General features: G+C 44.1%; 1 protein-coding gene across 1 annotated transcript in view; it reads left to right on the top strand.

Annotated features, from left to right (window-relative positions):
* Rapgef5 (Rap guanine nucleotide exchange factor 5) overlaps positions 1-26355 on the top strand; it is a 226124-nt gene that overhangs the window by 136405 nt on the left and 63364 nt on the right. The window contains exons 10-11 of the mRNA XM_038337451.1: positions 14785-14909; positions 15372-15460. Coding sequence (XP_038193379.1) covers positions 14785-14909; positions 15372-15460 — 214 coding nt within the window. The remainder of the gene's footprint in view (positions 1-14784; positions 14910-15371; positions 15461-26355) is intronic.

Here is a 26355-nt window from a genome sequence, read left to right as displayed (position 1 = left end):
TAGACACAGCAGTAATGGGTTACTTTTGTTTATATACAAGTACTTTAACCTTCGACTCCTGGTGCATATTAACGTTCAGGAAAAGAGGCCTTTTCATCTGCATTATCATCAAAACCCAGTTCACTTTTTTTTTTCTCCATCTCTATCTCCAGCTTAGAGAAAGGTCAGAGAGCTATTTCTCCTGTGTCCAAACGTGTCTATGTTTTGTTTAGCATTTTGGTTTGCTTGCTTCCCAGCGCATTCCAGCTATCTGTCATTGCCTTTATAATTCTCATCATCAGCTTTGTATAGCTGCCCAGTTACACAGAGTGGCAAAGTGTTTTCCTTAGTTTTCTCCCAGTCTTGTGTCTAACTGTGAAGTGCAGTTTCTGAGATGGTTACTACACAGACTAAAAGCAAGCATCTAAAAACACCAGGACTGAACAAAATATGAAAAAAAATTAGTGTTTACTTAAGATGTCTCCTATCGCTTCACGCCCATTCCTTGTGATCTAGCGGTTGCTATGGTAACTAGGAATTTTTCATTTCATAACTTGTATAAATACTCAGGCTGCCCTTTCATTGCAGCTTTGCCCTCTCTAAAACTAACATGCATTTGTGTTTAACACACACAAAACACATGTGAACCCATGCTTGCCCAAACATGGTGAGCATGGTGTTACACATATACAGACACACACACACACACAACACACACACACACACACACACACACATACACAAGCTTTGATGAGCAGTAGAGTTCCTGGCCTCATCAGCTTTCTAGTTTCAACATGCTTTACCATTTCTTTTCTTCTGTAGGTTTGAAGGACACTTCTGTTTGGTTTGACCAAATTTTTTAAATAATTTAAGTTTATGAATTATACCTTCACTCAATCAGAAGACATTATCAAGGGCTTCTGGGGTTCAAGCTCTCTATAGAAGTAATTTGAATGGAGCAGCCAAAGCCATTGGGACCAGTGAGGGCTGATCATTTAATACTGCTCTGGAAATTTATACCATCATCTTGTTATTTAGATTTCATAGGCTTCTATGAATTCTTCCAAACCTGAAGTAACAATTATATCTGTAACCAGATTGTAAACTTTTTTTCTAGTCATAATTAGTGTAGTTTCCCTCTCATTTTCGGGATGCTAGTGAGGTGTCTGTATTGACACTTTCCCCGGAAACTCATTCAGCTCCCAGCCAGCACTAACTCCAGATATTGTTCTCTGTGAGATGATCAGTACTGAAAACAGCCCTTATTTCTGCCACTCTCTTCATATATCCTTACAGAACTAAATATATATATATATATATATATATATATATAATTCATTTCTAACCAAGATATTTTTAAGAAGGCAAATTATGAATAAGTCTGATATCTTGTTTCTAGGAAGGTTTTACAAAAGGGACAAATATAAATGTCACAAATAAAACTTTTAGCTTTTAAGAACTCCCAAGTAACACTCCCCACCACCACCTCCCGTGTGTGTGTGTGTGTGTGTGTGTGTGTGTGTGTGTGTGTGTGCAGTGCCTTCACTTGGCCTGTGACAAGACCTTTGAAGGGATGTATGCCAAGATGCTGACAAGCCCAGGTCCTCTGTACACAGGCAGAAAGTGGCTCAGAGAGCCATGATGACTCTGGTGATGACAGGTGACTTCAGGCCTGTCCGCTGCTGCTTGGCTCTCTGCTCCCCAGACAGATCACACTGACACTAGATTTCACTGTTCCATTGCAGACTGATGGCCCGCCCCTCTCCCCATCTAAGATGCAGGGCATTGGCCTGGACTTGCCCATCCCCTTTTGTTTGTTAGAGTTCAGTGTCGAGAAGTGAGTGCCTTTTAGCAGTTAAGGGACAGTGATTGCCAGAGAGAAACACTGTGGCCTGCAGCAGGAGTCACAGCTCATCACCCACACTCCTTCTCTAGCAGAGGGTGCTGGGCCTCCTTTTTTCCTAGCTTAGGAAGCTATGGAATTAACTCCTGGGATGTCACTATGTCTGTCAGTGGCTCATAGCCTACCAACGGGAGCTGCTCCCGCTACAGCAGGGTGGCGTTATTGGTTGTGTTTCCTTAAATTGCTGTGGTATTTACATATTCATATAGGTGGATGAAATTATAGCAAGACCCAGAAAGGCACCAGTACTTCCCAGCTAACACTTAAATCTTTTTTTTTCTTTTTTTTAATTTGTATTTATTATTATTATTATTATTATTATTATTATTATTATTATTATTATTATTATTTTCCGCCTACTCCCCGCCTCCCATTTCCCTCCCACTCCCCCCAATCCCCTTCCCCTTCCTCCCCAGTCCGAAGAGCAGTCAGGGTTCCCTGCCCTGTAGTAAGTCCAAGGTCCTCCCCCCTCCATCCAGGTCTAGGAAGGTGAGCATCCAAACAGGCTAGGCCCCCACAAAGCCAGTTCATGCAGTAGGATCAAAACCCAGTGTCATTGTCCTTGGATTCTCAGCAGCCCTGATTGTCCGCCATGTTCAGAGAGTCCAGTTTTATCCCATGCTTTTTCAGTCCCAGTCCAGCTGGCCTTGGTGAGCTCCCATTAGATCAGCTCCACCATCTCAGTGGGTGCACTCATGGTCCTGACTTCCTTGCTCATGTTCTCTTTCCTTTTGCTCCTCATTTAGACCTTGGGAGCTCAGTCCGGTGCTCCAATGTGGGGCTCTGTCTCTATCTCCATCCATTGCCAGATGAAGGTTCTATGGTGATATGAAGAAGGGAAGTGGCAACAGAACTCCTGAGGTCCAAGAACACTGGTTCTGAGCAGGCATTGCTGGGCTGTGCGTCACATGGCGGCAGGCCTCCCTCCAGTCCCTTCCACCATTCCACACTCAGATCCATGACGATCACTGTGGGACATGTTACTTAATGTACTGGAATGACAGTTTGTTCCTGTATAGTTTATGATTTTTTCTGTTTGGATGGTTTTGGGTTTTTTTGTTGTTTTTGTTTTTGTTTTTGCTTTTCTTTTGGTGGAGGCTTTTGCTGTTTCCAACACTTAGCTTAGATTTTTACATAGTAGTATCCCATTCAGTGCAAGGAAACTAATACTCAAAGAGATTGAACAACTTAAGCAAAACCCAGCCCTCTAGTAAGTACTCAAAGAGATTGAACAACTTAAGCAAAACCCAGCCCTCTAGTAAGTGGTAAATCTAGAATTGGAACCAAGAGATACCCATGTTTACTTTGATGGAGTTAATTGATATAATTTGATTCAGGCCATAACTTCTTTGAAGAAATGTCATCTAACTTTTATGTGATTCATAATTGATTATAACCCATGAAATAGGAGAGATAGCACATACGTCTGGCATGAGTTTAGTGAGAACGGCTATGGCAAGAGGTATGGATTGATAAACACCTTAAACTTATCTAGTCCCTGCTGACTGAAAGGTAATCAAGGTGGAGCTGTAGCATGTTCTTGCATGCATTACCTTTCTTAGTGCCTTTAAATCCACAGAAGGGGGTACTGACCTTATATTTCACGTGATGCCTTGGAGTTCTGGAAGTACATTTTTCTCCAGCAGCATCACTTCTTAGTCCTCGTCAAGACTTGGTTCCATATTAGGATACTCCCTATAAAGCCCTGTCCCCTCAGCCCAGTTGACCATTGTCTGCACCCATGAGCCTGCCTTTTCTCTGAGGACCTCTCCAAGTAACAAGTGGCTCAAAGCCCAGAAGTCAGACTCTGACTTGGTTTCTGCCTTGCAAAACTATGCCTGTGACTTGGACTCTCATTGGGTCCAACTAAGCAGCCTTGGTTCCTAAACATAGGTGGATAAGACCTTGACTTTCTGTTCTGTTGGCTTCTCACTGGGCTCTCTCTTACTCCCTGCTCTACTCTCTGGAGTCATTCTTCCGGGGCTAACCCTCTGCTCTGTCTGTGGCCTTGACTGGCCCTCCATCCTTCCTCTTGAGCTTTGGATGTGAGGTACCACCTACCCAACTCTACTCCTGGTGGTATGACACAAAACACCAAACACATAAGTCACTGCTCCACGCAGCTGATGGCTGCATGGCACTGGCTCCACTATTGCTCCTCTCTCTTCTGCTTCCATCCTGATTCCCAATTCTGGCCATCAAACAAGAATTCCTATACCAGGACAAGAGGGCCTGCTGGAAAGTACTTAACAACATTTAAGCTTCTAGGATAAAACAGAAAACAGTACTACCTGTGTGGTTGAGTAACTTCTCAAGTATCACATGGGAGTGGGGTGTGAAGAAAACTGTAGGCGCTGAGTGCGGTAATTAATGTCAGTATGAGACAAGAATTAAGGCAAGCATGGAGGATTGGAAACACTAGCATACCTACTCCAAAGCTTTCAGATCATCTGGTTGTTCTCTTGATAGCAGGAAGTGGACAATGTGACCCTTATGGCATACTCTGCGCTGATAAATGGACAGTATCTCTAGAGATACTGTGTGGAACACTGCACCTTGGCTGTGTGTAGTGAGTGAGTCCTGCCGCAGGGGACCTGGCCACTGTTTGGTCAAGTTCTATAATACACTTGTGTTTGCTTTCACTCCTATGAAAGTCAGACTTTTTATAGGTTCCATAAATTTGTGGATGATGAATACAGAAGCTTGTGTTATTAATTTAATGTGTGTGATGTAAAAAGAACTAAGTATTATTTAATTAATTACTCTTCCTCTGGTAGAGCAAACTATAGAGAAGAGTTTCTCGGATGAGTGCCTTTGCTTTCCTGAGACTCTTCACAGCTCACCTGACATAAGTCGCACCTGCTTTTCCAGTCCATTCCTTTCCTTTCTCCCCCGTCTCTCTCTGTGACGCTCTCCATACATTTTTGTGGTGCAGGGATGAACCCAGGATCTTCATAGTAAGCAGGATTCCCACCTTTGTTTTGATGAGTGCTGTCTTTCAGCAATATTTTTGTCTTCATATCCTTTTTAAAAAAACTGATTTCCATGAGAAAAAAAAATGAAGCAAAGATAAGTTGTCAGCAAAATCTGTGGAGTTTGGTCTCAGACAAAGCTCTCTTTTGCCTATGAAAGACTCTGTTTCACTTATCCCTCCCCAACACACATACACACACACACACACACACACACACACACACACACACACACACACACACCTTGATAAGAACTGTAGTTGTGTGGTACCCACATTTACAGCACCAAAACTGATGCGGGCCCTGATGGTTTGGTTTGCTGAGCTGTGTGTGGATTTCCAGTACATGATGTTAAGAAGTCTCTCACTGCTCCATTGGGTGCCTTCCTCCTCGTTGAGAGAGCAACACTCTGAACTTGTGGGAGAAAAGTAGAGTCAAGATAATTGAACTATATACAACTTTAACATTGGAAAGAGTGAGCAACCTCCCTTCTCGGTCCAGATTACCTCCAGGGGCTCTCTGGTCTTGCTGACAGGTCTGACTTGGCTTGAGAGATGTCTCATTGCACCTCTGTGTGTACAGCCTGAAAGCCAGCCACACCAAGCCACACTCGGCCTCTTTTATCTTGCCACCCACATGTGGAAAATTACCTGCAGCACGTCATTAGTAATCCCGGACTCCCTCTCTCACAGGCTCAGAATCTCCAAGTGGAAACAATGCAGTGTCTTTGATTTTGTCCTCTGGTCTGTCTTGGACATCCCAGCAGTCTGAACCAACTTTCCAAGACATGTTTCTCAGGCCCCAGTGGCTCCCATGACTCTGAGAGCCTGTCAGAATGCCTGTGTCCACATGTTCATGGATGCACTGTTACTTTCGTTTGCTGCTTTTTGGTGCTGGGAATTGAACCCAGGATCTTGTGCGTGCTAGACAATTACTGTACACCTGAGCTCCAGCACCAACCTTCCTCACCCACCCCCCTTTATCTTCTTTTTGAGACAAAGTTTACAAAATAAAATCAACCATAATACTATACAATGTCTTCCCAGTTCTTGACTATTAGTGGGCAAGGCAGCTTTTGTGTTGGGACTCCCTCCCCCCCCCCCCCCCCCCGCCGCCCCATCTCTGACAGACGTGACCTTCCCGACTCTGGGTCCACAGGTTAAATAGACATAGGGGCCTCAAGTGCACTGACTTCCTTTCAGACCAATCTTTGCTAAATGTGACCCTCTTTCTGCTTGGGTCCCTGCCTCAGTTCCCATCTACACTCATTTACCTGTGCTGTGGCTTGAGCTTTGCCTGACAGCAATTGGCTGGATTGTGGACTTGTACCACAGTAAGTACCCATCAACCCTCCTCTCCTCTTGAAATGCAATCCCTAAGGAGATTTTCCAAAGGTAGCAGGCCACTCAAATGTAAATACTATCTTGGCAGGTTGGGACTGTGATAAGGCCTGGCCACACCTATTGCCCCAGGGTGACTCAAGCTCCTGGTCTCTCAGAACCGCACTGACCAGTGAAAGGCACTAGAATACCTGAAGCCTATGTGTGCTTAATGTCAGCTTCATCGTCCTCTTGCTTTGTGTTCCAGCCTGATCAGGTGGCATTTCCTTCCTGTGCTCCAGCCTCTTCCTGTAAACTGTGGCTTTTCATAGTGTCCATTTTCTAGGACACCTCTAATGACTGCGTGAGTTAGCATACATTCAGCTTTTAGCTTTGCCAGCTAACCGGTAAGCCCTCAGGAAATGATGCTGCATAGGCTTGTCTGCCCGGTCCTGGCTGAGTCCTCCCTGTTGTCCCATTCCTCACAGGTCTATTTCTCAAATGCACCAACACCATCTCATTAGTTCTGGTGTTATGCTTACCTTTACTGCCGTGTAAGCAAATTGCATTAGCCATTTGTGATTTAGTAACTAATAATTGCACAACATTCACACATCAAAAGACATGTCATAAATTACCTTCAAAATTACTGTGTCCCAGCGATGTCTGACTCTGGTTTTCATACAAGCTTCTCAAGTGAAGACCCCCAGTGAGAGCAGGTTATTCTGCTCATAACTCAGGGGCTGTTTGTCATGATCCAGTTTCTCAAGCAGGCCAGTTCTCAGGTTAGCCTGTCTGAGTGCCTCGTTTCAAGATGGTCAAGGTAGCATAGTGGCTGACGTCATTCACTACCAGGGCAGCCTGGTGCCCCTCCTGTGAGGAACGCCTCCCAGCAAAGTCTACTGTCTTAGCCCTATCAGAACTTTATGATTTCAGGTATTCTCTTGCCTTTAACTATAAAATCCACATTTATCTATCCATCCTTTTTATTCATTATCTTATTCAGTAAATGTTCACTGAGTGAATATGATATGTCAAGACCCAGCTGGTTGTTGCGGGTTCAAACTAAGGAAAGCGTCTGCTGCAGGATAGTTTATAGTTTGTGAAGGACAGGAAACTATCCATGAGAAAGGGCCATGTGGTTTGCAGGGTCACTCACGAGGTCTGGGCAGTAGTTTTCTGGAGGAGGTGATTCTTGCTGTGAAATAGTTAGGCCAGGGTTGTGTGACGTAAGGACGTCCAGCAAGCTGTTGGCTGTAAACAGTGTGCTTTTAAGTTAGTGGCATGATTGCTATATCAGAGACTGAAAGGGAAGGAGCACTGGGGCATGTGCTCATTTTATGACTTGGAATTGATGTTGCCAGCCAAGGTGACTGTTTCCATCCACAGGTTCTCTCAGGCTGCCCCATGTCTTTTAGGACGGAGCAGTCAGGTCACCTGAGAGAAAATCTGCTGGGAGAATGGAATATAAGGAGGCTTCCTAACAGAGCCTGCCATTTGACATGATCATAGTCACCTGCTTTTTGTTGTTGTTCATGTGACATAGACCTAAGGGACAATGCCACTCAGTGCTCGCTTTATTGATGTTGTGATACCTAACCTCTGAAATATCAGTTGCATAGAAACTCAGTTTGTGGAGTGGCCACTCTGAACACTTCAGTTTAAGACTTGTCCAGTCAGATGCTCAGTGAGAAGGAAGGGTCTGAGGGTCTGACTGCAGGGAGTATGGGAACCTTACCAAGGGTGACCTTGAGCCCTGTGAGGGAGCTGGAATCCCTCCTTATTTGCTTACTCATGGACTGGCATGCTCAGTACATTCTTATCAAGTGAATATCGTGTGCCCGGCCCTGATCCATTCTTTAGAAAGACAGAAGGCACAGTCTCTGTCCTTGGAATGTCATCATTTAGTGGAGAACAGAAAACAAATAACCAAAGGTCACATGGGTTATATAGTCAGATGATGGGTGTTGGAATGGATGTTTTTGAACATCTAAATTGAGGGGGCGAGTGTTAAGAGACTTATAGAAACCAAACCTCCTCAGATGAATCTAAATCTCTGTGTGTAAGATGGTTTGTACCTTTATCTCAGGTATGCCATCAGAAGGTTTTCTAAGCTCCCAAAGCCCATCTCTGAGCCCCAGGTAAGGGCTCTTATAAAAATGTGCTGGTAGAGCACCAGAGGTGTGCCCCTGGAGAAGCCAGGGACTGCTTCCAAGGACACCTGCAAAGGGAATTGGGAATAATAGGAAAATCAGGGTAGGAGCCATGATGCTTCCAGCAGGCTAAGAGATGCATTTGTGGTCACTTTTTCTTGTTCATACTGTGATTCACGAAAACACAAATATAACCAGAAACTTGGCTCAGGACAGTAAAATTGCAGCCTGCTAAACTATGAACATCGCTCTTCTCCTTGCTTTTAAAAAGTCAGTATATTTACAACTCTATATTTTATTTTGGTAAGAAATAGAAAAACACTTGTCCATGTGAATAGATGGGGAAGGAAACACTAGTTTGATGTAGAAGCAAGAAACTGAGCATGGTCATGGAAGTTAATCTAAGTCATGGAGGCTGTTACTCTAATTCAGGGTAAAAGTAGAGCCAAGCTGAGTAAATCCATCAACATTCTTCATCCAGAGAATGGACCAGGCACAAGGAGTGGGGACTTAACAACCCTCCCCTGTTTCCTTTCTTTTTTTTTCTTTCCAGAAGGCCTTTTACAAGAGGTCATAAGTCTCAGAAATCCAATTACCCTCTTATCAGGCAGTCTCCAGCTACTGTCTGTTGCTGGGGACTATTTACTACTTGCTTTTGTGTTTCCTCTTCTTCTGTTGTCTCCAATAATGTGCCTGCCCACTGGGTGGAACTGCAAGGCGTCCACTTCGTGAGTTGCTAGAGCACCTCATCTCACCCTGGAAGTGGGAATGAGAACTGGTCTCTGCAGATCTGGGACCAAAGTATGTGTTGGGGGGCAAGAACTTTCCCTGAAGCTGTGCACGTTGGGCTCAGCACCATTCACAGCACCATGCACAGAGGTAGGAACGAGCATGGTCGTACAACATCTTGCCTCCCAGAGCCATTCCTCATTCAGGGTCCATGCCACTGGCTTGGTCCTCTGTTTCTTACTCCAGGATGCTGTCCCGTTTTCCATGGGCGATTCCCATGCTTTTCCTCCATTACTCCCTACCAATGTGAGGGCAGTGTGCAGACCTCATTGCCCCATCAGTGCCGTCTGACCAGAGACCGCTGTGAGGACCACACCTGCAGGTGACTGAATTGGGCTTATTGGTGTCGTATGAGGATCTTGAGACTTCATGCTCTTGAGAACCGTTCTGGGGAGACAGTTACTAGAATGTACTCTGAGGACCTGGGGAGGGATCCCAAGGAAGTGAGGCTTTGCTCTGAATTACTGTCTAGAAACTAGGCTAATTCTGTGACTAGGTCTTATCCTCCCCGCAGAGAGTGCAGACCAGGGCAGAGCTACCACTGTCACCGAAGAGCAGCAGGTACAGATAAGGCTCTGGGGAATGTTGTGGGTTGAACAATACTTCCTTCTTTGTTCAGATGTAGTGACTAACATCTGCGTTTTGTTTTGATGATTTTCTGGGGACCTTGTCTGACGTTGATTCCCTACAGAATCACTTAAACAAAATGTCCAAGCCCAGCTGTACATGGCAGTGTCAGGGCCTGGAAATACGAGGTGAGGGGAACACCACTACCAACATGGAACACTTCTGTGACCACATGTACCTGGGGTTGTGGAATGGTTTCCTTACCAACAAGAAAGACGGTCAGCTCTTTGTCGTCCAAGCTCAGTTACCCACAGTTCAGCTGGATTCTGACACTGTCTATCAGAGAATAGCACCAGAGTCCGCAAGCTGGGCACTGAGCACTATAAGGCTGCCCCAAATTTTGATGCCAGTCACAATCTCTGGTTTGTTTTGCACATGGCTATAAATTGGAGTTTTCCACAACCTCCCCCTTTGGCTCAATTGATTTTCTAAAGTGGCTACAGAAGCCAGGAAAACTCATTTAGCAGTTTATTGTAAGGAATATTTTAAAGGACATAATGAACAGCAAAGAAATATGGAGGATAAAGTTTAGAAGGGTCCCGGGTACAACAGTTCCTCTCTCTGCAGCTGGGATGTGCTGGCCTCTGGACAAGTACATGAACTCCTATTCACCTTCCAAGCAGCCCATTGAAAAGTCCCTTAGGGATTTTTATGCAGACTTCTTTGTGTGGGCACGATTGATGAATTCATTGGCCATTGGTGATCAGTGAGACCTTCAGAGGTGGGGACAGGGGCTGTGAGTCCCCAGCCCTCTGAGCAGGTGGTTGGTTCTCCTGGCAACCAGGCCTTCTATGGTGGGGTTATTTGGTGACTTTCCCAAGGTGACTTCATTAACATAAATTCAGGTGGGTGTGTGGAAAGGGGTATGCCTTCTCCCCTTGTAGTTCTGGACCTGCTCAATCTGCAGAACTTACACTAAAGATGCTCTTAACGCATTAGCCACTTAGGAAGATGTCAGCATTGTATATACTGTAAATATGAAACCTAGGACCCAACGCAAAACACATGTCACTTCAGAGCCTCTGTTCCTCCACTGGCCTTCACTACCCAGAGCTGTTGGCAATGAACCTTTGCCACCTTGATTCAAGCCTCTGCTGTTGGGCCATGTGGTAGCTAGTCAGCAGTCCCTCGGTTTTCACAGTTGAGCTTCCCCTCCCATAGCCAGGCAGGCACTCTGTGATGAATGGCTATTTTCCTAATATGCTTGAGACCTGGGTCCTCTCCCCGCCCTGGCTTCTGCCATCTCTTTGCTGTCTCTTACCCTGGATGGGCCTCACCAGTCACTGCTTTCCTCCACGGCTCCTGAACCCTTATTGCAGAAGGACATAAAAGCACAAGTGTGCATTCTAGCTTGGGGAGCTCATGAGGCCAAGGCGATCCTTCTCTTCACACTGCCTTACTCGCTGCTGCACCCCTGAGGCCATTTTCCCAATAATATCTTCTTCAGGCTACCAACGCACCACACAGCCCTCCTCCAGAAGCTGCTTCATACCTGTTACTAAGATAGAAGCCATTGCATGTGTCTCTCCGGCTTCCTTATTTCTGCTTCACTGAGCCAGCGGATTCTATCTGAAAGGAGGAAGTCTCCTTTGTGGCTGATCCTATGTTTGTGTTCTCTGCTCCTACTCCCCATTCTTAGCCAGGGCACAGGCCTTCAGGAGGCCCCAGCCCTACATATTGAAATCCTCAGGTTCTAGCCCCTCCCACCTTCCACCTTTACTCAACATTCTTTTCACCCCCCCCCCTCTACCTGTGGAGTAATTCTCTACCACTGAGCTATAATCTAGGCCCCTTTTCAAAGTTATAGTGAGTGTTTTGGTCAGTGACCCTCTGCCTCCAGAGCACCGGGGCTGTGGCTTCTGCTCACCTCTTGCCCCAGGATGATGCCAGCAGATCTTTTCCTAGGCTCATCCGTTTGAACTTCAGGGAGGCCAGGCTCTTCTCAGACCTCCTGGGATTCTCTTTCCAGCTCCTCCACATCTCTGGATGCTTTCCTTGAGATTGTTTCTATCCTTCTTGGTCACTTACTCAATTTTTCTCATTAAATCCCACTTCACTGCCCACTTTTTGTTTCCACCTTAATGCCATCAACTGCCAGAATTTCAATTATTAACAAATTTGTCTTTCTCTTTGGCCTTTGTGCAGAAAGCTGTGTTTTCCTTTTAACTGCCTGGTAAACATCTCCAGTCCTCTGTCCTATGAATACTAAGACATCAGTTGTGTGATCTGAGTTATCATTCCTCTGTAGATCCTTGTCCTGTCTAATAGCATTCTCAGTCTCTCAGGCCACTTAGTTATCTTTGACCACCAAACCCCATATTTTCTGCTTCCTTGTCCCCTGCACTTAGCAACACCTTAGGGTAGTAGTTCTCAACTTGTGGGTTGAGACCCCTAACGATCATTTCACAAGAGTTGACTAAGATCACCAGAAAACACAAGAGATTTACATTACGTTTCATAACCATCGCAAAGTTACAGTTATAAATTAGCAATGAACATAATTTTATGGTTGAGCATCACCACAACATGAGGAGCTGCATAAAGGGCCACAGCGTGGGGAAGGTTGAGAAGCGCTGCTTTAGAATGTGCGTCAAACTGTACTTGGGTTTTCATGGGGCAGTTAACTTAGAGTAGAGCAGGCTTGTTTTACTCGTCTTTGCTTGCCACTGAGTGTCCAGCAGGGTGTCCTACCCAAAGGAGGACCTCATTATTTGTTACACAAATGACTGTCAATTAGAAGTCTTAATGTTTCATGGACAATCTATCATTGAACATATTTCCATCATTAGTCCTCATACTTATTTTACCCTATCAAGTGCTAAAATAAAATTTCATACATACAACCGCAATGGTGCTATTTTTCCTCTTTTTATGGAAGAGAAATAAGGGAACACTGCCCATAGTAAGGAGCCTTAATTTAACCCTCCTTCATGGACGGTTACAGGACACAGGATTCTTGTGTTTTCACAGCAGGTTTCAGAAATTTACATCTCCCCTTACTCATTGATTTCTCTGCTTTTTCTCTTCCTTATTTTTAGCAGGTTTTAAAATGGAACCTATTACAATGACATAAGATGCTATTGATAGTGCATCAATCTGATTCAGCTATTCTCCTGCCCAGTAAAGTATGACTGCTGTGTGCACAGCCATGTAATGCATATCACTTACACAGACATTAGAGAAACCCTGCCCATCCATATGTATGTGTGCAGCCTGCAAAAGTTAATAATGCCATATATCATGTGCACATAGGATGTAAAATGTACTTCGGAATGGCAGCAGCTCATATAAAATGAATATTGTCTGATGATTAGAGGAAGCCAGGGAAAGATTTTTGTCTTTTCATATCTGTTCTCTCAAATAATAGAATTTGCCTTATTCAGTGTGTCTCATCCCAGCCTTCTTCTGTCCTCCACCCCCTATTTTGATCCAAATATGCCCCTTTCTGCAGCCACTGTGGTCCACTTCGCCGGCATGGATAACAAATATGCCCCTTTCTGCAGCCACTGTGGTCCACTTCACCGGCATGGATAACAAAAGAACTGCTTGGAGAAATGAACGATAGCAATTACACATTGGTATTCATGTTACAGGAGTCACACTGGCCTCCTTGGGGAGTTGAACAATGAATATCCAGCATTAATTGCCACAGACACCATGTGTCTGACCTTGCTGAAACATAATACACCGGTTCTTCATAGCAAAATTATTTGCCAGTAGGAGATTTAAAAAGGATGATCACACAATTATATTGCTGTTTAGAATGACCAATATTATTAGTTTTTAAGAAAAACCAGTAGTACTTACATTTTCTTAGAAATTGGGAGTTGAGGTCATAGTCATTTGCTGATTTGCTTAGCAGTTATGGTGATATCAATGCCTTTCTAGTCTTGTAAAAAAGAAAAAATAAAATACACTGATATCCATGATGGGTCTGTTGAAGTAATTACAAGGCATTTGGATAAGGCACTTTTACCCATGCAGGACGGCAGGATTCTTTGGGTCTGTACCTAATTACAGGTAGGTCTTGTCGGTAGCAGAAGTGCACCTGCACAGGCTTCCTTTGCAAACAGTTGACATCATCTTTACGAGGAAACCTACTTGCTCTCAACTTTTCTTGCTCTATTCTTTTTTTTTATTATTTTATTTCAAGTCATCAGCAACAAAGAAGTTGGATTTTCTTATATGCCTCTTATAGCTCTTTTTTTCTGGCGGTAAATGCCCTAAAGTTTGTGTCCATAGCTCAGACTTGGGCCCATACTGCTGGATCAGCAGTGAGCTTGCCCTGACTGAGCCAGGTCAGGCCCTCGCCCTGTGGTGTGGGAGCTGTGTGTGCAGAAATGAATGATGGTTAAGCTTCTCGCCTATTAGAAAGGGACAGAGATGAAGAAAGTCAGTGCAGGGGCCTGTGGCATCAGGGTTTAGCATAGATAACATTCTAACTAGACATCTTTGCTTGTACTCCGATAAAAGAATGCTTGATAAATTTAAAAGCCCTGCAATGGGTGTCCCTCCCCTCCCCCTCCGTGTGTGTGTGTGTGTGTGTGTGTCTGTGTGTCTGTGTGTCTGTGTGTCCATCCAGGGAGATTGAGCTATCCAATGGTTAGCCATTTGCCCACCTTTTAAAGCAAGCCTCGACTCATTTTCTAAGTGTTGATAGTAGTTGTGCTGTGATTTTCTGGTTTTAATAATGTTTAGACAACATCAGCCAGGTAGAAGACTGTTCAAAGCAAGTAGTATGGTGTACATTTTGAAACTTTAAACTTTCTATTCTCCAAATCAAATTGTTCCTGAAGGTAGTTTCAAAAATAAACTCTTCAAATCCTAATTCCACACCCCCCACACATACACACTTTCTTCTGTCTCCATGGCCTTTTGTGTTTCCAGAGACCTTGAGCCTAGATTCTGAACTGTTAGATGCCTGACCACACTGCTAATTCTTTCCAGCTCTTTGAAGAAATGAGGTGAAGCTAGTTGGCGTCTTTTTAATCTTTCTCTTCTCCTTTCCTTCTCTTATCCATCACGCTGATCGACAATTAAAGCAAGATGATGAAGTGCCAATGGTTCAGGTTAAAGAGCAAGGCCAGAGTGTGCTGGTGCTGAAGAAAGTAGCAAGCTGTGGCCCAGCCCCCACCACGGGGAGTGCGGAGAGCGAGAGCGACTCGAGGTGAGAGTCCCCGCAGCCCAGGCACGCTCTGGGTTTCCTTCCCTTGGCGCTGCTTCCCTTCCCTGCTCCCTCACTCACTCGCTCTGCTATTGCCTGCCCTACTCTCCCTCCCTCCCCTCCCTCTTTTCTCTCCGCCTCTCCAGCGTTCTAGCTGACTGCAGAGCTCTTAGCAGCCAGATGGACTTAGTTCCCTGTGAAAGGACGAGGATGGCAAGATCTTTTAGCCTTTAGGGGATGCCTTTGTTAGGCACCGTTCACAATGGGCAGCTCCCGCCTGCGGGTCTTTGACCCCCATCTAGAGAGGAAAGATTCCGAAGCGCTCTCAGGGCGCCAGCTGCCCTTGCCTACCTTCGATGTGCCTTATTTCAAATACATCGACGAGGAAGATGAGGACGACGAATGGAGCAGCCGCTCACAGTCTTCCACTGAGGATGACTCAGTGGACTCTCTGCTCTCTGACAGATACATGGTGGTTTCTGGGACCCCGGAGAAGATCTTAGAGCACCTTCTGAATGACTTGCACCTGGCAGAGGTTCAGCACAAAGAAACAGGTAAGCTGGAATGGGGGCGAGGGCTGGGAGTGTGTGCGTGTGCGTGGGGTCTCCTCTCCCCAAATCAACTGGCAGCTGGTGCCTGTCAGTATCCCCAGGGGCGAGATTCCCACTGTTTGGGAAATCAGGATGGCTGGAAAAGCATATGCTTTGTGTGGCTCTCCCTATGCCTGTGCTGTTTGTTTCCATCCAGTAAATGGACACATGTAGTTCTTGAGCTGTTGCCTGGGAAGTAGCTGTGGAAAGAAAATGAGGTGAAGGCAGATGTGTGTGGTTGGTAATTTTGCCAAGTCTCACGTAAAGCCACTTGGCAAGAAGCCAGTATTCAATAGCTCCTGTGCTATGGAAAGCCCTGTAAGGGGAGGGGGCTGCCAAGAGGCTTTCACCTGGTCTGCAGGAAATGCTGAGGGCTGAGAGCAGCTTCTCTGCCCAAATGTAAACAGTCCCTGCAACCCCGCAGCTGCTACAGCAACTTCTGCCTCTTCCCAAGTGGTCACAAACTGCTTGCCCAGAGCACGGTTGGAGTGCCCCATGTGGCACTGCTTCCCTGAGCAGAGATCAAAGCCATATTGCTCAGGTGCCCTGGCATTTCGTTCAGCTGAAACCAAAAGACCATATAGCTTTTAGCTTTGCACGCCTTTGGAAACACTGTTACATCCGATAGATGTCTTTCTTACCCATAATTTCTTTTCTCATAGAAGGAAGAGTGCTTGCTTCTCTGAAGCAGCTCTCTCAATTTCAGCTCAGAGCAGTTAACCCAGTGAGCAGGCCTCTGGCAGCAGCCTGAAGATGAGACTTGATCTGATGACTGCCATACACATTTTGCTGCCACAAAGGCACCTGTGAATTGATTGCTTCCAGAAAAGGCTTGCACTAGGGCAGAGTAACTGGTTAAGTTTTGCACACAAGAGAGACTGAGATGCCAGCCCAGGAGCAAGTTTCCTGGTGTCCCAGTAGTTCTGTCTGCCACTTCATAAAGGATAGTAAGAGAAGCAATGATGTGTGAAGAGTTTAAAAAAAAACTGCATGACCCAACCATGTATCTTAGGGTATCATTGTAATTTAAAAGTCAAGTTTTTATTTTGCATACAATTGAGAAAGACTACGTTATTGCTTATACACACAAAATAAGCTATTCTCAATAAAAATAAAAGTATCCTTGTGGCACTCACTGGGTTATTTTGTATCTCTAAAATTGACACTTTGTGCCTTTGAGCAGCATTCCAATGCTCTGCCTGCAGAGTAATCGTGAGATGACTTCCTCTGTGCTGGTGACCTTAGATGGTTGAGAAGAGAACATGGGCAAGCTGTCTGTCACAGAAAGGGTAGGACTCGCTGGGCAACCTCATAAGCACAGACATTAGTGTACAATAATTTGTTAACCCCCCCTTATGACATCACTCAGTCTGTGCATTCCTTTCTTTTAATCTCTTGTGCTTCTGGGGATGAAACCCAGGGCCTCCAGCAGACCAGGAAGTGCTCCGCTGCTCAGTGACACTGCAGCCTGTCCTGAGCCTCACGCACAGACTCAGCACTTGGTACTGGAGATGACTGTCACCTTCATGTCTCTATCGCCAGGAATTGTGGCCTTTTTAAATGGAATATACATATTCTCTAGTGACATTTATTTCTGCTTTCCTCTCAGCTATACGGAGCCTAGGGTCGCATATGCCTCTTCAGACAAACACCTAAAAACAACGAGGTGCAGGATACAGTGGCTAGACCCTTGAACCCTAATATAGGTGGTTCAGGAAGGGGCTTGTCTGAGTCGGCGGCACCTGATTTCTTGCTCATTTATTCAATTTCAGTGAAGGACACGTGGACACATGTGCTTCCCCAAAATTTTCTAAAGACATTTGAAAAAATATTCAGTAATAACTTTTCTTCTCATCAAAGGAGAATTTCATGAAAATGAAAATACCAGTTTTGGAGAAAGTGATTGATGTGTGAATATGAGAGGATCTTATGGGGCAATAGCGTGACTCTCTGAAACTTCAAGGAGAGAATGACCATGTGGGTTTTGTTGATAAGTTTTAAAGATATAAAATACATATATTCAAATGGTCTGTTCTAGTTTGAATACTAAATGTACTGAGTTTTGAGAGTATTGGAGGTCCTTGTCACTGACAGGTGAGGACACCTAGGTCAGCTGGGCAGTGCCTCATAGCAGAGGTTCATGTATGAGAGTCTAGTAGAGGTACAGAAGCCATCTGGAGGACAGATGGGGGAATGCTGCCATAAAAGTATACAGCAGCGATTTTATGTTCCTGAGCGTCTCTCTATGAGATGGGGCCATATGGTAGCCCTACACATGGCCCCGGTGCTGCTAAAGGAGAAATGGCATAAGAAAGAAAGATGTGGACATCTCTGGAAGCCTGAATGAGCTGTTCTGACATTCCTTCATTCCTCTACCCACCATAAGAACAACCAAACAAGAGATGTTTTACACCTTTCTCCAGAGGATACCTACTTGTGTACAAGCCCTGACAGTAGGCTCCAGTGATTCATGGGACCGATTGGCTTGATGATCCCCTGGTGTTAAACTGAAATGGAAAATGTTGATGGGAGGGGAGGGGATAGAACAGGGGAGAGAATGCCAGGGCTCCGAGAGAAGGCTTTTATTTCTCTTATTACTTAAATCAATAATAGAACAAAACCTCAACAATTCATGCACTATTCTATTACCAAATCAAGCTGAGTTTCAAAATTTTAGAGATGCTTAAAGGCAATTTACTTAACGATTTTTCTAAATAATTTGATCCTTATACAATCACCAAAGTGATTTCATGATTCTGCATATCTTACCTGTCTGGTAACACCAGTCATAGGAGACCCAGTGATGTGTGTGGAATGACTGAGTGAATGGATGAATGAATAGATGGATTTAGTTTTTATACTTTTACCAAAGAATAGAGAACACAAACCACTAAGTACCTGGGTCTTGTTTTGCAGGCAGCTTTGAATTCTTCATCGATCTATGATAAACTCCCTTTTATTTAGGAATTAGTAATACTGCACCCAGATAGCAAGCAGCAGTGGAATCCACTGGAATATAATTTTTAACATTCTTTTTCTTTTGCACATACTCTTTCTTGTAGATAGAAAAGAGAGCTGAATGTAGCCATTGGATATTTGTTTGTGATTGTGGGAAGTGATTGAAGCTGTTTTCAAAGACTTTCTTTTCTTTCACAGTTCAGGTTCTGACTTGAAACATTCAGAAATGTTAGAGAAAATTCCAGCAGTTTCTGCAGCTATACCTTTCATCTGCCCAGAAATAGGACAGACATCACTGGGCATTCCCAGCCAGGGACTTACAAAGAAAGGAAGAAGGAAATGACCGAAGCTCTGAGTGGAGGAGCTGGGGGAGGGTAGCGGAGGACAGGTGTGAGCCCAGGCTGCCCTGCTGCGCCCTGGGGTGCTGCTTCTACTTAACCCTTTTCCTCCTGCAGAGAATGAAGGAATTTCGGCCTGTAGTGCTTCTGCAGAAACTAATGATTTCTATTTCCAATCAAGGCAGAAAATCATCTGATGGGTTACTTCCTATTTCCTTATATTCATTTCCTAATTCCTTATCCATCCTTTTGAACAAAGGGCGCTATGATAACAGATTCTCTGGAAAAGCAAGCAAGCCAAGCTGGCTAATAGGAAAGGAAAAATATGCCTTGCTTCTCATTAGATCTGACCTGGTTTCTTTAAGCTATAGCTCCCTTTTCCCCTTTTAGTTTTATGAGGCTGTGAATCCGTGTGGTCTGTTCACACTCCTCTGTACAGAAGTGTCTCCACAGCCTGCCTTGGACATCATACATGCCTCCATGCTGATGGTTGATGGTTAAGCCTGGGAGTGAGGAAGCAGTCTTGTTCTCCAGAGGCTACACCTGCTCTGTAGTGTGAGGAGGGAGTGCTGGGGTAGAATCTGAGTATGCTTGTTGCTGAGCCTAGTTCTCAACCTGTGGGTCACGACCACTTTAGGATTGAATGACCTTTTCCCAGGGGTCATCTAAGACTATTAGAAAACATAGATATTTACAGTATGATTCATAGCAGTGGAAAAATTAGTTACAAAATAACAAGGAAAATAATTTTATGGTTGGGGGTCCCCGAAACATGAGGAACTGTATTAAAAGGTTGAGGAGGGTGGTGAAGGGCTTTGTTGAGCACTGGAATGATAGAACCCTGATTAAGTGAGGGCAGGACCCTGGTTTTCTGTTAAATTTTTATCTCTTTCCCTGTCAACAACAAGTTCATAATGACCTTGAAATGTAATTTTTTTATAGAGGAATATAAAAATAGTTGTTGGACAAACAAAGTTTTGTTGAACTTCTTCCTTGCTGAGCTTACCTTCTCTGTGCAGGTCACTAGGCCAGTAAGTAAACCTAGCATAGACCCTGCTACAGCCAAGCTGTTTGAGGGTGGACAGAGAAGCTTTTAGATGCTGTACGTTTTTCTGTGGTTTTATGTAACTGATCCGTACGTGACCTTATTGTGATACTGCTTTTTCTTTGTAGTTTAGACCGGGTTCTGCGCTAAGACTGACATTCTGCGCACTAAGCAGGCACACCACTCCTAAAGCCACCTCCACAAGTCCCTTGCCTTTTATTTGAAATGTCATGTGACAGATTGACCAATGTAGTTTGTCTGTAGCTATACACACAAGCCCTGGTGAAGCATGCTTAAAACAAATAGGACTCGGACATTGTGATGCAGTTGGGGATTGCATCTTACCTAGGCCTTGACAGGTCCCCAGGCTGTGGTATTGTGCATCTAGGTCTGCAAGCCTCTAAAGTGAGACATTGACTGTGCCTGTCCCACTGCCATTATTTTGAGAATTTTTTAAAGATCTGTTCTGGGTCTGTAAGAGCGAGGCCCCCATTTCCCTTTTGTCAACCTCTCTTTAGTGTCCTCTCTCCAGGGCTCGATGACTAGCCTCCTGACCTCCGACCTCTGCCTATGGTCTCTGCAGTCTAACATAGTTAACAGTTTCAAGGACACACAGCTACTCGGTTTCTCACTCCTGGAATGATGAGGAAGCAAGTGACAGAGTGAACAAAATCCATTTGGATTTTTACAGCTGTCCTTTGGGTGGTCTTAGGTTTCATATCTGGGAAAATTACGTTTTAAGGCAGGTGAGTACCAATCAGTATAGTAGAAAATTGCTGAAATGGCTCCCAGGTCTGGGCTCCATTAGTAAATCATCTGGAGACATAGAGCAGGCTATAAATGAGGTGAGCTCTGAAGTGTCGTGTACCACAAACTTCTGCCCTTAAAGGGCTCTCCTCTTCATTTGCAAAATATACCAAAGAACCATCGAATCCTAGATCTGATACAAGTAGCTGAGCTCCAGAATTCTCTGGACATTAGAAGTGAGGCCACCTCAAGTTACTGCTACTGCTGCTGTGTTTCTAGAACCTTGTGGAAGAGAATGTTGATGACTGTGATGCTTGAAACCCAAGGCTCAGTGGTCTGTATGTGGTAGAGATTTACATGTGTTTGTGTATAGCCGGCACAGGGATACTTGAAGCTCCTCTGAGAAATTTCACTATAACAACATGTCTAGTGAATACCTCTGATTCATCAGCTACCAGCAAGATCCATTTGCAGAGTTTTATTGCCAAACCATTTTAGGATATTCGGAGATTGTCAAGTGCAGGAGAGGAAGTACAGCTCCCTCCCCACAGTGAAATACACACACATTGTATCTTTATCCTAATTACCCCCGTATGCTCTCAAGTTTTAACTTTACACAAGACTTCTGTGTTTTAAAAAGTGCATTTTCATTATTCAGCCTCTGCATCCATATGATTGAGTGCCTTTGAGAATTTAATTCTTTTGTTCTCTTTATAAATATCTTTGACTTACTACTATGTGGGCACTGTTTTATTAGTAAATGCTATGGACACGGTTGAAAACAAAACTGGTTTCTTGTGTTTGTGGATGCTTATCTTCTGGTGTAGTCAAACAAACCGTAAACAACATGAGGAAAGGGGCTGCACATTAAATGGTGGATAATGGATAATTGGTATTGTGGATGGTGGCTCCAATAACTAATCCACGTCTTCCAAAGCAAGAGTACATTGGAAGTGCTTTAATAGATTCAGAGATCTTAAATATTAACGTGAAAACTTGGAACCCAACAAAATAGACTTAATTGAAATAGAAAGGATGTCTGATGTGTGTTTATTTAGGATATTTGTTACTGTTATGCAGCTGCTCTGAAGGCTAAAGGACCTTCTTCCCTGGAAATGTTTGATAAGGCTGTCACCTTTAACCTTCTGAGACCGGGAAAGTAGCCACTTGAGGCCTTTCTCGGTACTGTGGAAGTGTCGTTTTCTAAATACTGGGCTCTTTGCTTATGTGCATACTAATAAAAATAAAGTCAAGGAAAGCTCAATCATTGGCCTGCTCCCCAGGTGCCGCAGAGATGATGGAGTACAGCAGTGATCAGTCAAGGCTTGTTTTGCCACAAAGAGCAAAGACATGGCCCAGCTATGCACAGTGACAGCAAAAATGTCCCCAGTGGTCTCAGAGAAGTCGGAACAATTGGCCTGCGATCAGGATGCAGCTTCTGTTCTGCTCTAGACTGCTGTACTACACTTTTCCGTTTGGTTTGTTGGAGTGAGGCTAATTTTGATGTCGTGTTTAGTTTTTTCAGTTCCTTTAGCTTTTCTCCTAACTGGTAATACAGAGAATGTGTTTGTCAACCATAATTGAAACACTGGGAGATTCTATAAATTTGCATTAACAATGTGATGAAATAATTAGAACTGAGTAGAAATAATTCTTCTCAGTTGCCTCATTATATATACAAATATATAATATATTCATACACACACATACACACACAGGGGACTTAGACCACATGAAACCTGAGGTCTCTGCAGACCTGAAATCCAGGGTTCAAAGGTTACTCAAAATGACAATTCATTTATCCAAACCTTGCCTCATTAGATGGGTCCTTGTGCAGAACAATCGTCCTCATTTAATGGACTTCGATGTTGAGGTAGAAGTTAATTAAATTGTGCCAGTGACTGAATGTACGTTTCAATCTAGAAATGAGCCCAGATGCACTCCTAGCTTTATTCCAAAGGCATTCTTGTTAGAAATGGAATCATGGGTTAACAGCATAATTGAAGTAAGCATGGTTCAACCCAACCTTATTTTATACTTACTCGAGAGAAGCCTCCTCTCCATCACACAGTACCCGCTTCCTGTCTTCCAGGTATGAGAAGGATGGCCACTTGGGCAGCTAACTAAAAATGTTTAAGAAAGAGAGAGTGAGAGGGGAAAGGAGGAAGGGAGAGAGAAATTGTCAGACAGACAACCTAGACCTGAGATGAGAAGTGGGGCAGCACCGTTCTGTCTGTGGCTGTCGTCTAGTATGTCCATCATACAGGCTGAGCTATCCGTACCACCTCTGAGCATGCAGTTACATATTGTAGCCAGGGAACTGATGCTTCTGCACTGCCTGTAGACTGAGGGTTAATTAATTTCCTGTTGGTAATAAAGCAAGATGAAGTGCAGTGAGACTGACTGATCACAGGATCCTTAACACACTAACTGGCTGTGGAAACGTGGGTGTTTCCAGGACACTGAGGCACATGAGCAAAGACGCTGTTTCATGGACAAGGGCATAGTGGAGCAGCACACTTGAGACAGAAATGGTGCCCACATAGATGGGCAGGGATCATTGGGAAGGTTTGGATTTGTCTTTGAGAAAGGCCCTCATATAGCCCAGGCTGGCATCATAGCCAAGGATAACCTTGAACTTCTGATCCTCCCGGCTATGCCTCTTGAGTGCTGGGAGAATAGGCATATGCACCATGCTGGTTTTATATAGTCCTGGGCATGCTCACACTGCACTCTACCAGTTGAGCTATGTCCCTAGTCACAAGATGCTTGTTTCTTAAAACATTCTCATGTTTAGTCCACATTTGAGCTATGGTAGTTTATATCTGAATTATATTGTTAATATTATGAACAGCATAACCAAAGTTAATGCGACCTGTTAGAGTTTGAGCTGGTAGTTTGCAGTGGAAGGTAACTTATGCAGTGACGACCAGCCAGCAATTGCGGTGAACCACATGGAGAGGACATCTCATTATGCTTTTACGTTTATGATTTTCTTTCCGTTTCCACCCTTGTTTATTCTATGCCCACTATTGTAATGTGTGAGTTTGTATACATATTAATAAAGTAAAAACTAAAACATGCAATAATTTAAAATGACCGTGCAGACAACTTCTATTTGTGTTCTATCAGAGGTTGTTTGTGAAAATAATCTCCACAGTACAGTTTCTTAGTTTTGTGACGGATGTGGTTTTTGGTCTGTCTAGAGCAGTAGTTCACAGCATCTAGGTAGTGACCCCTCTGGGGATTGACTGACACTTTCACAGGGAATTGCCTCAAACAATGGGAAAACACGGATATCTACGTAATGACTGAAAATAATTTTATGGTTGGGTGGGGGTCAGCACAACATGAACTGTGTTAAAGGTCGCAGTGTGAGGAAGCTGAGAGCCACTGTTCTAAAGGAAAACTCTGTTCTACGGATTTCTAAACATTTTTTTCTCAGAAAGTCCTGGATATTACATTGGTATGCTTAATGCTGTCTTTTACTAAGAACACATGGGAGTTTGCTTGAATCTATCTGTCTATATATACATTTTTATGTGAGACATTTGTCAGGCCTTGTGGAGACAATGAAATTCATGAGCCCAGACATTGTCCATAGTGAGCTTGGTGGTCCCCTCTTATCTTAAGAGCAGCAACTGCTGTTACTTGAAGATTAGGGTATAGTTCAATGGTTCATATGTTCATAGATGCTTGCCCACACATATCTGAGGCCCCCATTTCTCAAAACAACAATCACCTGAAAATGTTTTTAAGATAATGTCAAAGGTTGGAAAAACAAAAAATATTGTCTGCCTCTCTGTGTGTCTCTCTCTGAACCAGACACGCATGCTGTCTTTCCATATGAGTGATGGGCTTAGAATGGGATTATCAGATTACCTTCCTGAATCTCAAAATGAATCTTCACAGGGAAAATAGAAACAAAAAATCTCTCTGTCTCTGTCTCCATCTCTGTGTCTCATCTCTGTCTGTCTGTCTCTCTGTGTCTCTATGTCTCTGTGTCTCTCTCTGTCTGTCTCTGTGTCTATGTCTCTCTGTCCGTCTGTCTCAGTGGATGAGTGGGGCACATAGTCCTGTGGGTCTGTAAGCTGATGATACTTCTTTGATTGTAATCACTGCTTGTTAATCTCTCATGGCATGTTTCAGTCAAGTTATCACTTCATTTAAAGGACACAATGCTGTAGCTGACAAGTACATATCTAAAAAGAATAGTCTTTGTATGGGAGGATTTTCCCTGTTCTCTTCCCATAACTCATCTTTTCCTCATTTCTCTTTGGTCTAGCTCACTTTACCCATTTTCTACCCCCATTCTCCTGCCTTTCTGTCCTCAGGCATTGTTGCCTGACAACTGAAGCCAGTCTTTGATTTCTGTTTGCAGCATTTCAGTTCCTGTTGGGCTGCCAGTCCTTCCAAATCTTAGAAATAAATATGAAATTAGTCATGATTGTCAAATAACGATGGACAATGTGAAAAACAAAACCAAAGATTCCAGAATATCTTAACATCTAAACAGTGTCAGAACACAATTTTCAGAGAAGTCTTTTTCTACTGCAGGCCTAGCGGTCTTCAGCCTGTAAGGACAGTTGGCAAACCCCGACTCCTACAAGGGCATCCCTCGGTGTCACATAAACATGCAGGTTAAAGTAGGTATTTGTCCTGAGCACTCGGCCTGGGAGGGACCATAGCTTAGCTCAGTGACCATGTGAGCCTCCGCTGTCCTCCCTGTGTCCCTGCAGCAGGCTTAATGCCTGTTATGGTGTTATGAAGAAGTCTCGTAGCACACATTTTCTTTAGTCTTGCTGTCACTTGGCTTCTAGATTTTATACCTAGTGTCCAGTAGTGTGACTTTACAAAGGGAGAATGTAACCATGACAGTGGCTTAGCAGCAAATGTGTGGGAAGAGTGCCAAAGCCCATCTCCAGCACAGAGAACAAGCCAAATTCCTGACCATCATTTTATCCTAAATTTGGATCTTTTCCTCATGAACTATGAACTCTCAGGCCTTGTTTCAGATTGACCTGAATTTGGTGGTTTTGCATGCCAGTTTCCATGAAACTGATAATTCCTGAAATAATTTCTATTGATGTTGATTGGCCTGGCATGTATACCTCAGAGTTCTGACCTGGTACACACACTGTTTAAGAGTCTCTGGGGTCGGGGGTAATCTGTTCTCACTAAACAAGAAGACACATGGAGAAAGTGGCTTCTTGAAATCCATGGTACTGAGGTCAGTCAGTATAAACTCAGAATATTAATGGCTGCAGACATGTTCCCCTTGATGATCTTGTCCTTGGGCCTCTGAGAACTCCCGGTGTACATGTATTAATTTGATTAGATATGGCTGCATGCTGCAACAAAACTCTAACGACTTGAACGTGGGATGAACATCTTTCTCTTTCCTATGGAAACAATGTTCCTTCCAGTGCCGCCCAGGCCAGCCTGCCATCCGTGCTAGGGTTCCTTCCGGTGCTGCTCGGGCCAGCCTGCTGTCCCTGCTAGGGTTCCTTCCGGGCGGCTGGTGAGCACACCTGGGTAGGGCTTTCATTTCACTTCATACAAACATGCCTGTCTCTGCAGCCCCCTGTGTACTAAACATGTATACTACAGCATTGGTCTTGGTACCAGTGGTTAGAACTTTGTCTCATGGCCACATCCCTCTGCAAATGAAGCTGGAAGTCACATTGCTTTATTTTGCTTTTAGTATCTGAGGAGCAAGGTGCCCCGGGGGGGGGGGGGAACGTTGATTCTTAAAGAAAGATAAAATAGCT

The sequence above is a fragment of the Arvicola amphibius genome, chromosome 7, assembly GCF_903992535.2.
Source record: "Arvicola amphibius chromosome 7, mArvAmp1.2, whole genome shotgun sequence".
Classification (NCBI taxonomy): domain Eukaryota; kingdom Metazoa; phylum Chordata; class Mammalia; order Rodentia; family Cricetidae; genus Arvicola; species Arvicola amphibius.
This window is presented reverse-complemented; position numbering and strand designations above follow the sequence as displayed.